Source organism: Piliocolobus tephrosceles, chromosome 16 (genome assembly GCF_002776525.5).
Source record: "Piliocolobus tephrosceles isolate RC106 chromosome 16, ASM277652v3, whole genome shotgun sequence".
In the NCBI taxonomy this organism is placed as follows: Eukaryota; Metazoa; Chordata; class Mammalia; order Primates; family Cercopithecidae; genus Piliocolobus; species Piliocolobus tephrosceles.
The window spans coordinates 30614746-30632377 of record NC_045449.1 but is presented as its reverse complement, the minus strand read 5'-3'; the positions used below and the strand labels follow the sequence as shown (position 1 = coordinate 30632377).

General features: G+C 40.2%; 1 protein-coding gene across 1 annotated transcript in view; it reads right to left on the bottom strand.

Annotated features, from left to right (window-relative positions):
- DDX52 (DExD-box helicase 52) overlaps positions 1-1618 on the bottom strand; it is a 31965-nt gene extending 30347 nt beyond the window's left edge. Inside the window, exons 1-2 of the mRNA XM_023204731.2 lie at positions 1490-1618; positions 283-481 (exon numbers count right to left, since the gene is read on the bottom strand). Of these exons, the coding sequence (XP_023060499.1) occupies positions 283-481; positions 1490-1576 (286 nt within the window). The 5' untranslated portion in view covers positions 1577-1618. The remainder of the gene's footprint in view (positions 1-282; positions 482-1489) is intronic.
- Positions 1619-17632: the final 16014 nt, after the last annotated feature.

The following is a 17632-nucleotide window of genomic DNA, read 5'->3' as shown; positions in this document are numbered from 1 at the left end:
TTTCAGAGAAAGGGTACATACCCTTTCACCATATGATGCTACTTTTGGGATAGTATTCTGCAGAAATAACAGTACTTGTATGAAAGGATTTACACATATAAGTATCTTTACTTAAAATTATCTTTGCTGTAACAGTATTTCTAATGGCAAATACCTGGAAACAACCTGAGTGCCATCAGCTGACAAATGACCTTACTGTCTGACTTGTAGCCATAAGCCTGTATTATTTTTATAACTGAACAAAATTAAAGAGAAAACACATAACAGATATCAAACACTAACCTGAAGTCATCATCTTCCTTTTTTTCTTGCTCTGCTCTCTTTTCCTTTCAGTTAGGCTCTCTTCTTTTTTCTCTTCATTTTGGGGCTTCTGATGTGTTTGTGATGCTCCACACACACCCGGGACTGACTTCTTGTTCCCAAAAAAGTCCAGTCCCTGAAGCACCTCCGAAGAATCAAAGTCATATTTCCTTTTTCCTATCTAAAACCCAAAAAATTTAAAATGAAACCTACTGACAGAATACCATTCCTTTCATTCAAGCAAGATTGTCCAATGACTCCTCTTTTCTACCTTTTCAAGTATCTGTCGAGCTAACAAGTGTCTGGGCAAATAGAATCTGAAGAGACCTTCTCTGACCTCATGATAGTAACAAATTAATATTAGCAATGAACACATATGCTTACTAAATGTCAAGCAGATTTCTAAGCATGTTTATACATATTAAACTGCTTCATATTTACAACTCTATAAAGTAAATAGCAGTATTACGAATGAGAAAACCAAGACATTCGGAAATTAAGTAACTTGAGGAAGGTCTCAAAATTAGTAACTGGCAGACTTAACATTTAGACCCAGATAATCTGGCTCCAGAGTCCATACTCACCAGTTAGAGAAAGAAGAAACACATGTCACACACACATACACATCCAAACAGCAAAGTAGACATTCAATATTTTCCACAATTGGGGCCCAATTGACTTCTCCTGATTTATCACTCACTACTTCTCTAGGTAAGATCCCCCATTTATAAATCGCTCTTCTCATTGGTTACTTAAGCCAAAGCAATAAAAAGAACCACGCCCAGTACAACCATACGCTTGCCAAGCCAAACTTGGGGAGACTATAGTGAGAGAATCTGTTTTCTCCATCTTTGGTTGTTTCTGTTTTCGTAATTCCTTTCCTCTAGGTTCGGAGAAAAACTTCCTTTTGAAACGAGGATTCCAACTTTGCTTTGAATAAGAGGGAGGAAACAGCGTTTCTGCGCCAGGCCCAACTAGGTCTACAACAGGATAGTTAAAGAGCTTATTCAGAAGGCTTCAACCGAGTAGGTGTGCAGGTAAGCTGAACACAAAAGGAAGCAAAATGCCCCAAGGGGTGTGAGAGCCAGGCCACGCGTGTCCATGTGCGCCGGCCTCCCCCGCAGCGGGTTCATTCCCGGGCTCCTGCTCCTTCTCAGTTACTCGGGCCTCGGTCCCTTGGGCACAATACCTGGAATCGAGCTGCATCTGCCGAGAAACGTCTCGTGTCGAATTTGGCCCCCGCGCCGAGCCGGCGAAAGAGATCGTGGACATCCATCTTTACCCAGAAAGCGCCACGGTTCTACAGCGCCTGCGCAGATTACTTCCCGGGCCTCTGGCAGCGTCGGAAGAGGGCGTGAGCGTAATTGGCTCCCGTAGGCGGAGCCTGGCTGCGTGAGAGAGAAGGGGCTGTTTTACTACCGTGTACTCCGTAATTATTTATCTTTTTTTTTTTTTTCTTGAAACAAGGTCTCGCTCTGTCGCCCAGGCTGGAGCGCAGTGGCGCAATCGCAGCCTCGAATTACTGGGCTCAAGCGATCCTCCCAGCTCGGTCTCCCAAACTGCTGGGACTACAGGCGTGTGTAAATTCTTTTAAAAAATATTAATCAGTATCCTCCTATGTTGGGCACTGTTCTAGACTTTGAGGGATACTTTAGTAAACAACATCTTAAGATTCCTCGTCTTACGAAGCTTACATTTTATTCGGAACAACAGATATTGTAAAAAACAAGCAAAATCTCTAAAGTAATAAGTGCTATGAAACAAAAAGGTGTAATTGATAGAGAAAATGATGGGGGAGCTGACTTACTGAAATTCACTCTGTTGAACTGATAACTTGAGCTAAGGAAGCAACCTGTCCAAGATCTGGGAACAGCATTCCAGACAGGGGAAACACGTGGCTGAAGAAGGGAAAAAAAAAATTGGAACCTTGAGGGAATAAAAAGAATGTCAGTGTGACTGGAGCCAAATTGCAGTGTGATAGAGTGGTATAGATAAGGTTGGAGGGACAAACAGAAGCCAGATCTCACAGAATCTTGTAATAGGGTCATAGTAAAGAATTTGGACTTCCACCTTGGGAAAGTATTTGAAAATTTTTATGGAGAGAACATGATTTAGTTTATCACATTTAATTTTTTATATTTATTGCATCTGTACAAAATTATTTACTGCTTCTTGCCTCTCCCTCTTCTGGAATGTAAGTCCCTGAGCACAGGGATATACCTTTGCTTCGCTGTGTATCCCCAGTTCCTGTGCACTTTGGTGAATGAATGAGTGGATGTTTCATAAAGAATTACACTGGCTATTTGGAGAATGGACCACAGAAAAGCTAAGAGTGGAAACAGATTAGTCAAAGTAGAATGATGATCATGGCTTGTCTAGGTTGGTTTCTGTGCTGCGAGAGATAAATGGATAGATCTGGCGTGTATTTTGGAGGTAGAGCTAAATGTACCTGACGGATTTTATGCAGAGGTGAGAGAAAGGGAGGAATCAAAGATCACTCCTAGTTTTTTGGCTGAGTAGATGGCATGCCATTTACTGAGCTAAGAAAGCCTAAGAGAAGAAGGAGGGCTTTTTGGTGCAAGTGAGACACGGAGTGTGAAATCAATTGTTATGTTTTGGACGTGTTAAGATGCCTAGTTGACTTTAAGTGGAGACATCCAAGTAGGTAGTTGGTTCTGAATCTGAAGCTCAGGAACAAAAATTAGGGTTAGAGAAATTAATTTGGAAGTCATCAACATATAAATGATACAAAGGAGTTGCACCATATAAGCATTTAACTTATAAAAATTCAGTTATATGTATTTGACCAAAGAGAATGAGAAATACTTGAAATTGTATGGGTGAGTCCTTTACAATCAAGGAAAGCAGGTGTGAGGTGAGCATGAGGTGAGGGGTGTGAATCTGCCATTTCTCAGATGGATTCCATCCCTTACTCCCTATTACAGTGGGTTGGTGGTGGTCTTCCTGTCCCAAGTGTGTCTACTCTTTAAAAATAGGAATTTCCCAAATACTTCATCTGTTGTTCAATAAAAATAATTTATCTTCGGTCAGGCGCAGTGACTTATACCTGTAATGCTAGCATTTTGGAAGGCCAAGGTGGGCAGATTACTTCAGCTCAGAAGTTTGAAACCAGCTTGGGCAACATGGCGGAACTCCATCTCTACAAAAAATTAAAACATTAGCTGGGTGTAGTGGCACACACCTATAGTCCCAGCCACTTGGGAGGCTGAGGCAGGAAGATTGCTTGAGCTTGGGAAGCTGAGGCTGCAGTGACTCATAACGGCACCACTGTACTCCAACCTGGGTAACAGAGTGAGACATTGTCTCAAAAATAAATAAAATTAATCTATCTCAACATAAGAGGAAAACTCAATCTTAGTGTGTTGATCTTCAGTTTGGCACATAAATATGGCCAGAGCCATATATAAAATTAACATGTATGAAATGACAACTCCCGTGCTTTACGGATGACTTAGGGAATTTTAAAAAATTCAACTTTATGAGTTTTTTTTCTTTATGAGCTCATTTAGAACCTAATCCCTATGTAAGTGGTAACAAACCCGTCTCCAGAAGCATGAGCCTGAATGCGATCACTTAGAGAAAATGCGTGAATAGAGAAGGGGACCCAGGACTGACCCTATGGTACTCTAATGCTTGGAGATCAGGTGGAGGAGGAGACACCATAAAGCAAGAGTCTGAGAAGAAGCAAGTGAAGTAGGAAGCAAGCAGTAAGGTAGGAAGACCAGGAATTTGGCATCACCAAAGCCAGAAAGTTTCAAGAAGGTAGTGATCAGCTATTTCAAAGGCTGTTGAGAGGCTAAAGACAGAAAAGATCACTGCATTTGGCAATGTGGAGGTCACTAGAGCCCCTGATAATGTCAGTTTCAGGGACATTGGTGAACGGAGATGATTGGTGAAGGTGGTGAAATGGAGATGGATGAAACGAACTCTTCCAAAGATTTAGCTGAGCAGGATAACAGAGAAATGGGGTGGTAGCTATAGCCAGATGTGAATTCAAAGAGAGTTTCCTTTTGTTTTTTGATGTTTTAAGAATGGGTGCTAGGAGGTGCTTGTAAATTATATGGGATGACCCAGTGGAAAAGTATAAATTGTTGACACAACAGAGAAGGGAGAATTATGGGACGGGGGTGGGATGGAATTTTGTTAGGGTGTGTTGGAGGGCTGATGAGAGGAGTAATATGAAATAATATTCTCTAACAGTGGGAAACTGAACTTACTGAAGAAAGGCGGTAATAATTCTGGGCAATGAATGCCCATTTGAGGTTCAGGGCAATTAATTTAAAAGGAGACAAATTAGTATGATTCAGCCACTTAAATAAGGGTGTGAAGTGTATAGTGTTAGATTTGGCCAGGGATAAACTTTTGCCGGGTTAATGTAATGGAAGGTTATGGCAGAATTCTGCCCTCCCCACTGCAACAAAAAAAGCACCTGAGATTGATAGTTCAATAGAAGTTTAGCCACCTAGGACCAAAGAAGGAAGAGGAAGCTGCTAGGAATAATACTCTATGTTATACTAATAACTCAACTTGCTGCTTCCCTTTCAGAGGAAAGAATAATTATATTGAGTGTTGAATATGTACTATATTCTTTACCTTCATAAGCGTGGACTTGGAGTTAAATAGGGCTGAGTTTAAATTCTCCCAGCCTCTTCACTATTAGCTGTGATTTGTGATTTGGTCACATTAATCTTTCTGGAACTAATTTTTTTATTTGTAAAATGAGGATCATGATAGCTACTTTGGAATTGTTCCGAAGATGAAGCTAGGCTCATAGGCAGTGGTGTGTAGTGGAAGGAGTGTAGGTTTGGGGCATCAGAAAGATTTAATGTTTGAGTCCAATTGTATTATTCGTTAATTTGATAATCTTAAATGAGTTATTTCACTGGTCTGTTCCTCGGTTTCCTTGTTGGTAAAATAGTGATTATAGGATTATAGTATCTACCTTGAGGTTAGGAGTAGCATAATTTTTCACCACACAGGGTTCAAAATGGTTGAGATGGGTCAGAATACTAGATATGTATAAAATCCTAATATGTGTATATATATATGTGTGTATATATATTCTGTAGTTACTGTATAAAGCATTTGGAACAAAATCACACACATAGTAGGTTCTTAATCAATATTAGTTCTTTTCTATCTTTCAGTTCTTCCTTCTAGAGCAATAGTTCTTGACCCTAACCACACGTTAGAATCTTCTGAAGAACTTATAAAACAAGTGACCAAGTGCAGTGGCTCATACCTATAATCCCAGCACTTTGGGAGGCCGAGGCAGGAGAATTGCTTCAGGCCAGGAATTCAAGACCAGCCTGGGCAACATAAGGAGACTGCATTTCTACCAAAAATTTTTAAAAATTAGCCAAGTGTGGTGGTGTTCCTGTAGTCCCAGCTACTAGGGAGGCTGAACTGGGAGGATCACTTGAGCCTGGGAGGTCGAGGTTACAGTGAACCATGATCACACTACTACACTCCAGCCTGGGCAACAGAGCAAGATCCTGCCTCAAAACAAACAAAAGAAAACGGAGTCCCACCCCCAGAAATTCTGGTTTAATTGTTCTATACTGGTTCCCTAGCCTGTAATTTTTGAAAGCTTCTCAAGTGATTCTAATTGTAGTCAACATTAAGAATCCACCTGCTGGAATTATATTTCTGAAGCCCAAATGCGGCCCATGTTGCTTCTCTGCTTAAAAACCTCTCATGATGCCGTATTGTCTACTGAATGTAGTCTGAACTATAACTTGTAGGTCAAACCTTAAGCAGTGGTTCTCAACGTTTTATCTGCTTCAGCATTCTCAAGAACTATGACTCCCTCCCATAAACAGCGTCAGCTTGGGTTCAACTCTCAATCCCATCACTTAACCAGCTGTATGGTTACTTATCCTCCCTAAGCTTTAGTTTTCTTATCTCATTTCAGCTTTGCTTCCAACTCAGAACCTTTGTACTTATTTTTCTTTCTTCTTGGAATGTCCTCTTTTCCTTTCCTCCATGGAGAACTCCTTATATTCTTCAATACTCAGTTTACACATCCTCTCCTGAGAACTTACCCTGAATGTCCCATCCTTGACATCGTCCATCTTTCTTTGAGTTCTCATGCCACTTTATAAGTACCTCTATTTTAGCTCTTTTCCTATAGCATTGAAATGATATTTCCATGTATGTCCACAGACTTTGAGCTTTTTGAGGGCTGTTCCTACATCTCATTTATCTTCATATTGTTTGCTTTTTATGGAGTCTGTTTCATAGTAAGTGGTCAGTAAATCTTGTCGCATTAGTGAAGTGAAATGAAATAGACAAAGATCCCTGAAACTGCCAACGTTAATGAATTTTGGAATGGACCTTCTGTTTTTTTGCTTGGTGCTTTGCAATAAATTTTAGATGAATGAATGAAATAAGACAAATAGAAACTGTTAGAGTTAGACCATTTCATACTCTCACAATGTCCAGCTGACTCATTAAAGGACCATTTCCTCCTGAGGAAAAAACAAAACAAAACAATTTAGAAGCTTTGTCAACAAAAGCGGTGAGGAAACTGAATCATGGTTTTGTATAACTGGAATTTCTCTAAAAACCAGTATGGTCTGACTGGTAGACACACATGATTTCTCAGCTGGAGCAAGTGAGAACACAAAGTCTGTCTAACACTGCAGTGGAGGCTAGTTGGGATAACTTGTTGTGAATAGAATGATCACTCTGTGTCCTAAGAGTATGTTTTTGAAAACATTTTCTCCACTCATTGTTTATCATTCAACAAACTTGGTGGTGGTTGTTTTTATAGTGTTTCTGGCATGGACTAGTAGGGCTTAGGGATCCAAAAATGAACTACACGCAGTCCTTGGTCTCAAGGAGCTTTGAGTTTGCAAGGGACAGAGAACTGTTTGCAAACAGAGCGAGGACATTCTCTAGGCACTGCAGTATAAGTTATAGGAAGTGAGGGAGTAAGTTGCTGTAGGGTGGCAGGATGGAGTGGGCTTTGTGGAAAGTTAGAAAAGACTTTGTAGGTCGGGCACGGTGGCTCAAGCCTGTAATCCCAGCACTTTGGGAGGCCGAGACGGGCGGATCACAAGGTCAGGAGATCGAGACCATCCTGGCTAACACGGTGAAACCCCGTCTCTACTAAAAAAAAAAACACAAAAAACTAGCCGGGTGAGGTGGCGGGCGCCTGTAGTCCCAGCTACTCGGGAGGCTGAGGCAGGAGAATGGCTCAAACCCGGGAGGCGGAGCTTGCAGTGAGCTGAGATCCGGCCACTGCACTCCAGCCTGGGCGACACAGCGAAACTCCGTCTCAAAAAAAAAAAAAAAAAGAAAAGAAAAGGCTTTGTCGAGAAGATAAAGCTGGCATAGCCTTAACAAATAAAGTGTTGACCAATTAGACAAGACAGGCATTTAAGTAGAGAGAAGAGCAGCGCAACAAATGGAAGGAGGCGTGAAACACCCTGTTGTATTTGGGGAACTACTAGTGGCTCAGCAAAGCTGGAATTGGATGCTGCAGCAAGAATTGGAGCTGGACAGGTAGGTAGGGACCAGCTTATGACGGGCCTTTTGTATACAGAGGACTTTGAACCTGATCTTGTTGGCACTGAGAGCCATTAAAGGATGTTAAACCACTGATATAAACAGTTTTTAATTTAATATTTATTTATTTAGAGACAAGGTCTCACCCTGTCATCCAGGCTGCGGTGCAGTGGTGCAATCATAGTTCACTGCAGCCTTGCCCTCCCCAGGCTCAGGTGATCCTCCCACCTCAGCCTCTCTAGTAGCTGGGACTACAGGCATGCACCACCATGCCTAGCTAATTTTTACATTTTATTTTTTTTGTAGGAATGGGGTTTTACCATGTTGCCTAGGCTGGTCTCAAACTCTTGGGCTTAAGCAATCCACCTGCCTCGCCCTCCCAACATGCTGGAATGACAGGCATGAGCCACTGTGCCTGGCAGTTTTTAATTTTAAAAGATCACTTTGTTAATTTTAAAAGATCACTTTAGCAGCATCGCAGAAGAGAGGTGAGTCTGGAATCAGGGAGACCAGGACAATGTTGAAATAGCAGTCTAGTGAGGAAAGAAGGCAGTGGCTGTAGGAAGGAAGAGGAGGAAGGAGCAGATCTAAAGGACATTAAGGAGGTAAAGTGATTGGATGTGGGAGGACAGCAGGAGTGGCAGAAACCTAAAATAACTGCTAGGTCTCAAACTTTCATGGAAAGGGGGAGTGCTGAAGGGCTAGGTTTGTGTGAGGACTGTATATTAAATTGTAAGTTTAATTCTGAATATGTTGAGTTTGAGATTTTTGTGGGACATTTGAATGAAGTTTCTAATGGGTATTTGAAAGTAGGAATTATTATTTCTTTGCAACGGGAGCTAGGAACTTCTGAATTATAACTTCAGGATCTTAATTTAAAAGTAAGTTGAGGAGAGGGTGATTGGCTATGGATAACAAACCCAGAAGCCATTCCCACAGTGAGACAAAAACCTTGCTTTCCCAGGGCTAAGTTTCCAATTTCAAATTCTCAAGATTTACCAATAGTCTAGTACTTTAGAAATCCAAGTCAGGTACTCAAGAAATCCAAATTCTTACACTTTTTATATTATTATTATTATTTTTTTGCCACCAATAGTCAACAGAGAGTACTTTTTAGGCTACAATGCAATGTAAGTGTAACTACTCAAATATTCTTTTACTCAGGACAGAAGTGAAGTAACTATCGCAGGGACCAATGCTGACCTCACGGTGGCACTCCAGTCTTGGAATAAAGGGCTCTCTGGAATCATCTTATTGACCTCCAAGTGGACAGTCCACATTGAAATGAAGACTTGACATGAACTCTGGGCCCACAGACCCCACAGTTTAATTTCCTGAAGAGAATCTACCAAGGAATTTGCTTTTCTGTTTTTAAATCAGCTCTGGCATAAGGCTGGATCAATAGAATCGGTGTATAGTATGCCAGAATGTCTCCATCCATAAAAAATTTCATCAGGGTTCAAAACTAACCAAAATAATATCACCGTTATTATTTATTAATAGATACCATTTGTTGAATGCCTGCTGTGTGCCACATTGGGTTCAGGGTACTTTTCAGATTATATGAGCTCATTGAACTCACAACAGCGCTATGAGGTTGATATTACAGTGTTATTTTTCTGGGAAGAAACTAGGGCTCAGAGACATCAAGTAGCTTGCCTCTCACATCATATAGGTAGTAAGTTGCCATACTGGGTTTTGAACCCAATCTGTGTGATTGCCTAGCTTGAGCTCTTTAAACAAGGCTGCGTTGCCTCATGTTATTGATGCCAAGATAAAAGCAGCAATTAATGAAATTTGGTTTTCTTCAGGTATAGACTATTTGGCATGAGGTGGTTTAAATAATATCATATTTAAGGAGATCTAATGAGGGCCCCTATTGTGAATTTGTGGCCTCTTCATGAAACTCTTTGCCACATATGAGAAACAGGATAGTTGCATGGTCACAAAGTGTGTCCCACAAGGTATTGATTAATTACAAAGAGAAAAACTGAAAATTTACAGTGGAGCAACCTGGAAGATACCATGTGAATGAAATGGTCACAGTATAAATGGTAATATAAAAGTGATAAAATATCAATATGTGCACCATGGTGATATTCTTTTGCTTTTATTGTGGAAGAGACAAAGGGACAAGGGAGGATTTGCTGACATTATTGGTCAGGAGCGGAGTAGATGACTAATTCCTATCTTTGATCTCCATCTGTGAAAGCCCAGGTCGCACAAAGATTTCCAAATGAAACATTTACCTTTCTAAGGGGTAGAGAATCATTCGTGAATCCTAGGCTCTATGCAAGGAAAGGCTCCCAAGAGAAAGATACAGATAATAAAATTCTAGAACAATGTTATAGTGTCGATTGTAGACTATGGGGAGTGGGATTTGGTTGTCCTACTAATAAAATGCTTAATCAGGAGTGTATGATTTATAAATCATATTTGTTAAGCGTTTTTTTTTTGTTTTTTTTTTTTTTTTTTGAGGCGGAGTCTTGCTCTGTCGCCCAGGCCGGAGCACAGTGGTGCAATCTCGGCTCACTGCAAGGGTTCACACCATCCTCCTGCTTCAGCCTCCCGAGTAGCTGTGACTACAGGTGCCCGCCACCACGCCTGTCTAACTTTTTTGTATTTTTAGTAGAGAAGGGGTTTCACCGTGTTAGCCGGGATGGTCTTGATCTCCTGACCTCGTGTTCCACCCACCTCGGCCTCCCAAAGTGCTGGGATTACAAGTGTGAGCCACCACGCCTGGCCAAGCTTGTTTTTAATGCCTTACAGACTTCAAAGCCCTAAAACTTTTCTGCATCTCTAGGGGTTAATATCAGCATTTTGTATATTCTCAGCTTGAGATAATTAGCAATCTGCCTAGTTTTTTAAAGAACTGTCTTTTAGTGAGAAGGAGAAGATGTCTGGGGAAGCTTTTTGTTCAACATGTCGGTATTTGCATGATTTACAGTGTAATTAACCAGGCTCTGTAGCACGGGCAGACCTACTCCCTTCACTATTTATCATGTTTCCAGCAACTTCAGATCATCAACTCTGCTGGGAGGAAATACGTCCTTCTTAGAGATATAAAAATATATCCCCAATCATTCCCACAGGCAGAATGTGATCCATCCTTATGTATCTATTATTTCTTATCTAAGGGCTCTTCCCCTGCCCCATTGTTTTTGTACAGCATTACTCTCAGAACTAAACTAACTAAATAAATATAAGGCCAGGCACGGTAGCTCACACCTGTAATCCCAGCACTTGATGAGAGTCCGAGGCAGGATGACAGGGTTTTGCCATCTTGCCCAGGGTGGTCTCAAACTCCTGAGCTCAAACTCCTTTGAACTCAGGACTCTATTCAAGGAAAGGCTCAAACTCCTTTGAGCTCAGGGTTTTGAGACCAGCCTGGAGAATTGCTTGAACCCAGGAAGCAGAGGTTACAGAGCTGAGATCACGCCACTGCACTCCAACCTGAGTGACAGAGCAAGACTCTGTCTCAAAAAAAAAAAAAGAATGAGGAAGATGTCCGTAAACCGATATAGAATGATTTCTAGGGTATATTATTTAGTGAAAAAGGTAGAGTACAAAACAGTCTCTACAATATGCTACTTTTTGTGTATTAAAAAAAAAAGGAGTGAGAAAACATGCACATCTGCTTTTTTGACCAAAAAAGAAAACCAGGAAGGATAAATTAGAAAGTAATGAGACTGGTTACCTACAGGAAGTGGGTGGAAATGAGGAAAAAAGGGTGAGGAGGCTGGGGACTAAGTGGAGGAGATGAGGACTGACATTTTTCTTGGATATTTCTTTCTGTATGGGTCTATTTTTTGGAACCATGTTAATGTTCATATACTAAAACACACATAGACACACACACACACACACACACACACACACACACACACACACAAATGGGGAGGGAAATCCTAAAATGGAATACAAACAAATCAAACTAACAGCTTCAAGTGAATCATATAGTCACCCTGAAGGGCTGGTATGTGGGTGGGGGGACTAACCCAATCCAAGCAACTTTAGAATATGATTTTTCCCCCATATACTCTCAGATTAAAGACTAAATGAACTGCAAATGAATATTAAATTTTAGTTACTTTTTTTTTTTTTTTGCACTAGAGGATGTCTTTTGGTAGCAATTCTAAAACTACTTCTGTATATTCTGGAATTGGGCAAATAAGTAAATTTATTATAGATAATGGAATTCATTTTCCTCACAGAGAGAAGAGAGTTACAAATTAGAATGGGACAAAAGTAGAATGAATCCTGTAGTGTCGGATTAGACTTGGAATGACAGTATAAAACTCATGTTTTTAAAGAAAGGTATGAGTATGTTTTTATTGTGTACATATAATCATATATATATATGCATGTATATATTGCCTGGCTCTATTCGCTGAGAAAGCCCAGAGACAATGGCACCCCAAGAGAAATGAGCACACCTGTCACTTAGATCATGATTTCTAAATTTTGTTCACTATTTAAAGGAACCAGAGCTCCTTGAGGAATTGGCCTGTTCCAGGGAGGCCAGGGCTGGGGAGGTACAAGATGAGCCTTGCACATCTTATTGAGCTAGTAAGTTAGAAAGTGCTTTAAAAATACAGGATCAGGCATGTCAAAATGTCCAAGAGTTATCCTGAAGGGATGCCTGCTGGCCAAATCTGGAACAATTAAGCATAAAAATAAATAATGATAGTAATGTATGATAACTCATCGAATAACATATGTGGGCATACAAATAAGAGTAAGTAAGTGTGGAAGAAGGAAAAGTGAGTCCTTATTGTAGAATATCAACTAATAAATATAGAAGGAATAATGGAATTAGGAAATCACTATCTGGCAACGATCATGGTAATAATCGAAGCATCGATGGATGGGAAAACTAGCAGGTAAAGTTTGGTTGAGAAATGGGATATTTACATAGTCACAAAGTATGTCCCCACAAGATATTTATTAATTATAAAGAGAAAGATTATAAATTTAGAGTGGAGAAATATGTCAGATATTATGCTAGCAAAATGACCAAAATGATCAAACAAACGTGGTAAAATAGCAATATTTAAGAAATTGGGTGAAGAGTATACAGGAATTTTTTGTACAATTTCTATACCTTTTCTGTAAGTCTGAAATTAAGAAATAAAAAGAGTAAGCAAGATAAAGGCTATAGTCAATGAGTAGCAAGTAAATTCTGCTCACCTTCCTAGCAGAACAGCTTTTAGAAGGTCTTAGTTGGGGTGTGGGGAGTGGGAAGAGGGGAAATACCTTATTAGATGCTTCTTTGAACACAATTTTTATTTTATTTTTTGAGACAGGGTCTTGCTCTGTTGCCCAGGCTGGAGTACAGTGTTACAATCATAGCTCACTGCAGCTTCCACCTCTTGGGCCCAAGCAATCCTGCTACCTCAGCCTACAAAGTAGCTTGGACTGTCATCACCCACCACTACACCTGGCCGATTGCTTTTGCTTTTGTTTTGTAGAAATGGTGTCTCGCTATGTTGCCCAGGCTGGTCTTGAACTCCTGGCCTCAAGCAGTCTTCCCCCCTTGACCTCCCAAAATGCTGTAATTACAAATGTCAGCCACCATGCGTGGCCTGAACACAGGTTTTTAAAATTGCTTTTTAAAAGGTACCAACCTGATACAAAATAATTTTGAAGGGTTTTTTTTTTTTAAACTCTGTAATAGAGAGAAATTCTGGATTTCTAGTTATTAAAAAAGCAATAGAATGAAAATTTTAATCCCACAAGACCTAAAAATTTAAGAAATCAAAAAATAAAGACATAGAATAATTTCTGTTCCCTTCCCAGATAGTAAATTTACATAAAAACTTCTGATTATGATGGCAGTTATAACGTTTTAATGTTACTGATACAGATGTGCTTCAAAACTCTTTTATCAATCACATAGAAGTGGGTGTCAGATCATTGACGAGAATTGTCCTAGGTAATGAGGTGGTAATATTACTACTACTACAAGGTGCCTAGTACTATTCCGAAAACTTTTTGTAAATTTTTTTTTTTTTTTTTTTTTTTTTTTTTTTTTTTTTTTTTTTTTTTTGAGACGGAGTCTCGCGCCCAGGCTGGAGTGCAGTGGCCGGATCTCAGCTCACTGCAAGCTCCGCCTCCTGGGTTTACGCCATTCTCCTGCCTCAGCCTCCCGAGTAGCTGGGACTACAGGCACCCGCCAAATCGCCCGGCTAGTTTTTTGTATTTTTTAGTAGAGACGGGGTTTCACTGTGTTAGCCAGGATGGTCTCGATCTCCTGACCGTGTGATCCGCCCGTCTCGGCCTTCCAAAGTGCTGGGATTACCGGCTTGAGCCACCGCGCCCGGCCTACTTTTTGTAAATTAATTCATTTAATCTCATTGCAACCCTATGTTGTAAATACTGTTATTAGACTCATATTACACTAGAAAAACCCAGGGTTCCCAAACTTTCTTAATAACTGTGCTCCTAGAGTCTCAGTAATTTTTTCACAACTCAGGCTCAAAGAAATACCTAATAATTCCATTTATTAAGTTAAGCCCAAATATCTTAATATATATTTATGATTTTACAACTTAGTAGCCATTTGAAAAAATAATACATGTAAAATTTTTTTTATTTTTTTGAGACAGAGTCCCGCTCTGTTGCCCATGTTGAAGTGCAGTGACGTGATCATGGCTCACTGCAACCTCTGCCTTCCAGGTTCAATCAATTCTCATGCATCAGCCTCCCAAGCAGCTATGATTACAGGTGTGTACCGACTTACCCAGCTAATTTTTGAATTTTTAGTAGAGATGGGGTTTCGCTATGTGGGCTAGGCTGATCTTAAACTCCTGGTCTCAAGTGATGCTCCTGCCTCGGCCTCCCAAAGAGCTGGGATTAAAGGCATGAGCCACTGCCCGGGCCATACATATAAGTTTAAAGAAAAAAAATTGTATTTCATTTTAAAATAATTACACTTATTTGCTAATGACAGTTGCAAAAAAAAATTACCTAGACACTAAGAGCACAGTTATCAATAAAATGTGGGAACCTCAGTTTTGTGAACTATAAAATGAGTCTAATAATAGTATCTATAATATAGGCCGGGTGCGGTAGCTCATGCCTTTTTTCTCAGCACTTTGGGAGGTTGAGGCAGGCAGATTACTTGAGGTCAGGAGTTTGAGACCAGCCTGGCCAACATGGTGAAACCCCATCTCTACTAAAAACACAAAAATTAGCCGGGCCAGGTGGCAGGTGCCTGTAATCTCAGCTACTCGCGAGGCTGAGGCAGGAGTATTGCTTGAACCCAGGAAGCAGAGGTTGCAGTGAGCCGAGATTGTGCCACTGCACTCCAGCCTGGGTGACAGAGTAGAGTGAGACTCCTTCTCAAAAAAAAAAAAAAAAGTCTCTATAACATAAGGTTGCAGTACAAGCTTATTGCATGCTGCACATCTTCTCAAACCTTGGGCTCAGGTTGGACACTGACACACTCATTTCCTGATTCACGTTGATATTCACATAGTACTTGTTTTGCATCCCAGCAATCACAGAAAACCCAGCTTTGCAATGATCTGACGTTACCAAAAGGGTACTATTTGAACATTGAAACCATGGCTATCTCATACTAGTAGTTCATGTGATTTTCAACAGATGTTGAGTATCATTGTGTTGTCCTTGAACATTTGAAATATTCTGTGTTGCTCTATGGACTTGCTGCTGTTCCATGCTGGAGTTGCTTGGGGCACAGTTCGGGAACTGTGGTTCTACCACAGCATTGTTTTTTCAGTTTGGGGGACAAAATTCTTGGGGAGGTCATATGTAGTAGTTCACGCCTGGAATTCTAGCACTTTGGGAGGCCGAGGCAAGAGGATTGCTTGAGCCCAGGAGTTCAAGGCCAGCCTGGGCAACATATCAAGAAAGACCTTGTCTCTACAGAAAATTAAAAAATTAGCTGGGGGTAGTGGTATGTGCCCATATTCCCAGCTACTCAGGAGGTTAAGGTAGGAGGATCGCTTGAGCCCAGGAGTTTGAGGCTACTGAGAGCTATGATTGTACCACTGTACTCCAGCCTGGATGACAGAGCAAGACTTTGCCTCAAAAAAAAAAAATTCTTAGGGAAAAATATAAATCAGATTGTGATTTTTAATATTAATGATTAGTGTGAATTATTATTATTAGTGTAAAGAGTTAATATCTTAAAAATCTTGCTCTTCATTTAAATTCATGTCTTTTTCATTTTGTCTAATTGCTTTGGGATAGACTTTTATAGACAACTAAACAGAAACAGACTCATTTGGAATGAATAATGAATTGTTAACATCATATAGGTCAAAGGTAACTGCTTGCATTCAAGGAGTGGGAAGCAAGGACAGTACATAATAAATGTTTCAGCTGATAATATATGTAATAAAAATATTTTATACCACCAAGTACATAGGGTGAACCCAAGGAACTTCATAAGTTTAGTCGAACCTCTCTCTCTTTTTTTTTTTTTTTTTTTGAGATGCTGTCTCCCTCGGTCACCAAGGCCGGAGTGCAGTGGTGCAGTCTCGGTTCACTGCAACCTCCGCCTCCTGGGTTCAAGCAATTCTCCTGCCTCAGCCTCCCAAGTAGCTGGTACTACAGGCGCATGCTGCCATGCCCAGCTAATTTTTTGTATTTTAGTAGAGACGGGGTTTCACCATGTTCCCCAGGCTGGTTGCGAACTCCTGAGCTCAGGCAATCTGCCCACCTCGGCCTCCCAAAGTGCTGGGATTACAGGCGTGAGCCACCATGCCTGGCCTAGTTGAACCTCTCTTTTAAGCAAATTTATTACTTGAAATTTTGAATGTTCTAAACTAGTATACAAGGGGCTTATTTTTACAAAAAAAATTATGTGAGTTTCTTTGATACTTAAAATTTTTTTTAATTTTTATTTTAAAATAGAGGTGGGGTCTCACTATGTTGCCTAAGCTGATCTGGAATTCCTGACCTCAAGCAGTCCTCCTGCCTCAGCCTCCCAAAGTGCTGAGATTACAGGCGTGAGCCATCACGCCCAGCTGCTTTGATACATTTAAAGTATGATGTGGCTCACTGAAATTGAGATGTGTGCCCTACTTTTAAAAAAATTACTGAAATTGAGATATATGCCCAACTTTTTAGAAAATAGGTTTTACTTCTTTATTAACAAAAAATTTTTAGACCCGTGGTTTTGCTGTTTCCCAGGATGGACCGAAACTCCTGGGGTCAAGTAATCCTCCTGCCTCAACCTCCCTAGTAGCTGGGATTATAGGTCTGTGCCACCATGACCAGCTGCCCAACTTTTAAAAATACACATTATTTTATAAAATACCTCACTGTGTTCCGTTGCATTTTGAGTTTTCTGTCTTTTAGGAGTATGGGAAGCAAAACATTCTTCTAAATATATATAAAGGGAAAGTGAGGCACAGAAAAAAGCAGTGAGTTTATTTAGCATCACATAGTAGGAAATTAAAAGGCACCAGCCACTCATCTTTATTATTAAATGTCTTGTAGTTAGTATCTAACAGCCACTATTTTCACAATAAAGTGATGTTATATAAAATCAATAAATAAAAGTACCCATTTCTGCACCATCTTGTATTAGAATTAACGTATGTGATTTTTTTTTTTTTTTTTTTGCCCAAGAATTTGTCCCAGTTCTACTGATTGTATTGACACAGTCAAGATAATGGCAGCATATATCATATCCCATGAATGATATGATTGAAATAAGCCTAATGACAGTTGGAGGAAATGCTTGCTTCTGTTTCACTCCTATAGTCACGATAAGGGGTTTAGTTTGATTAGGGTAACACCAGCTTGTATTAATGGCATGAAGAAT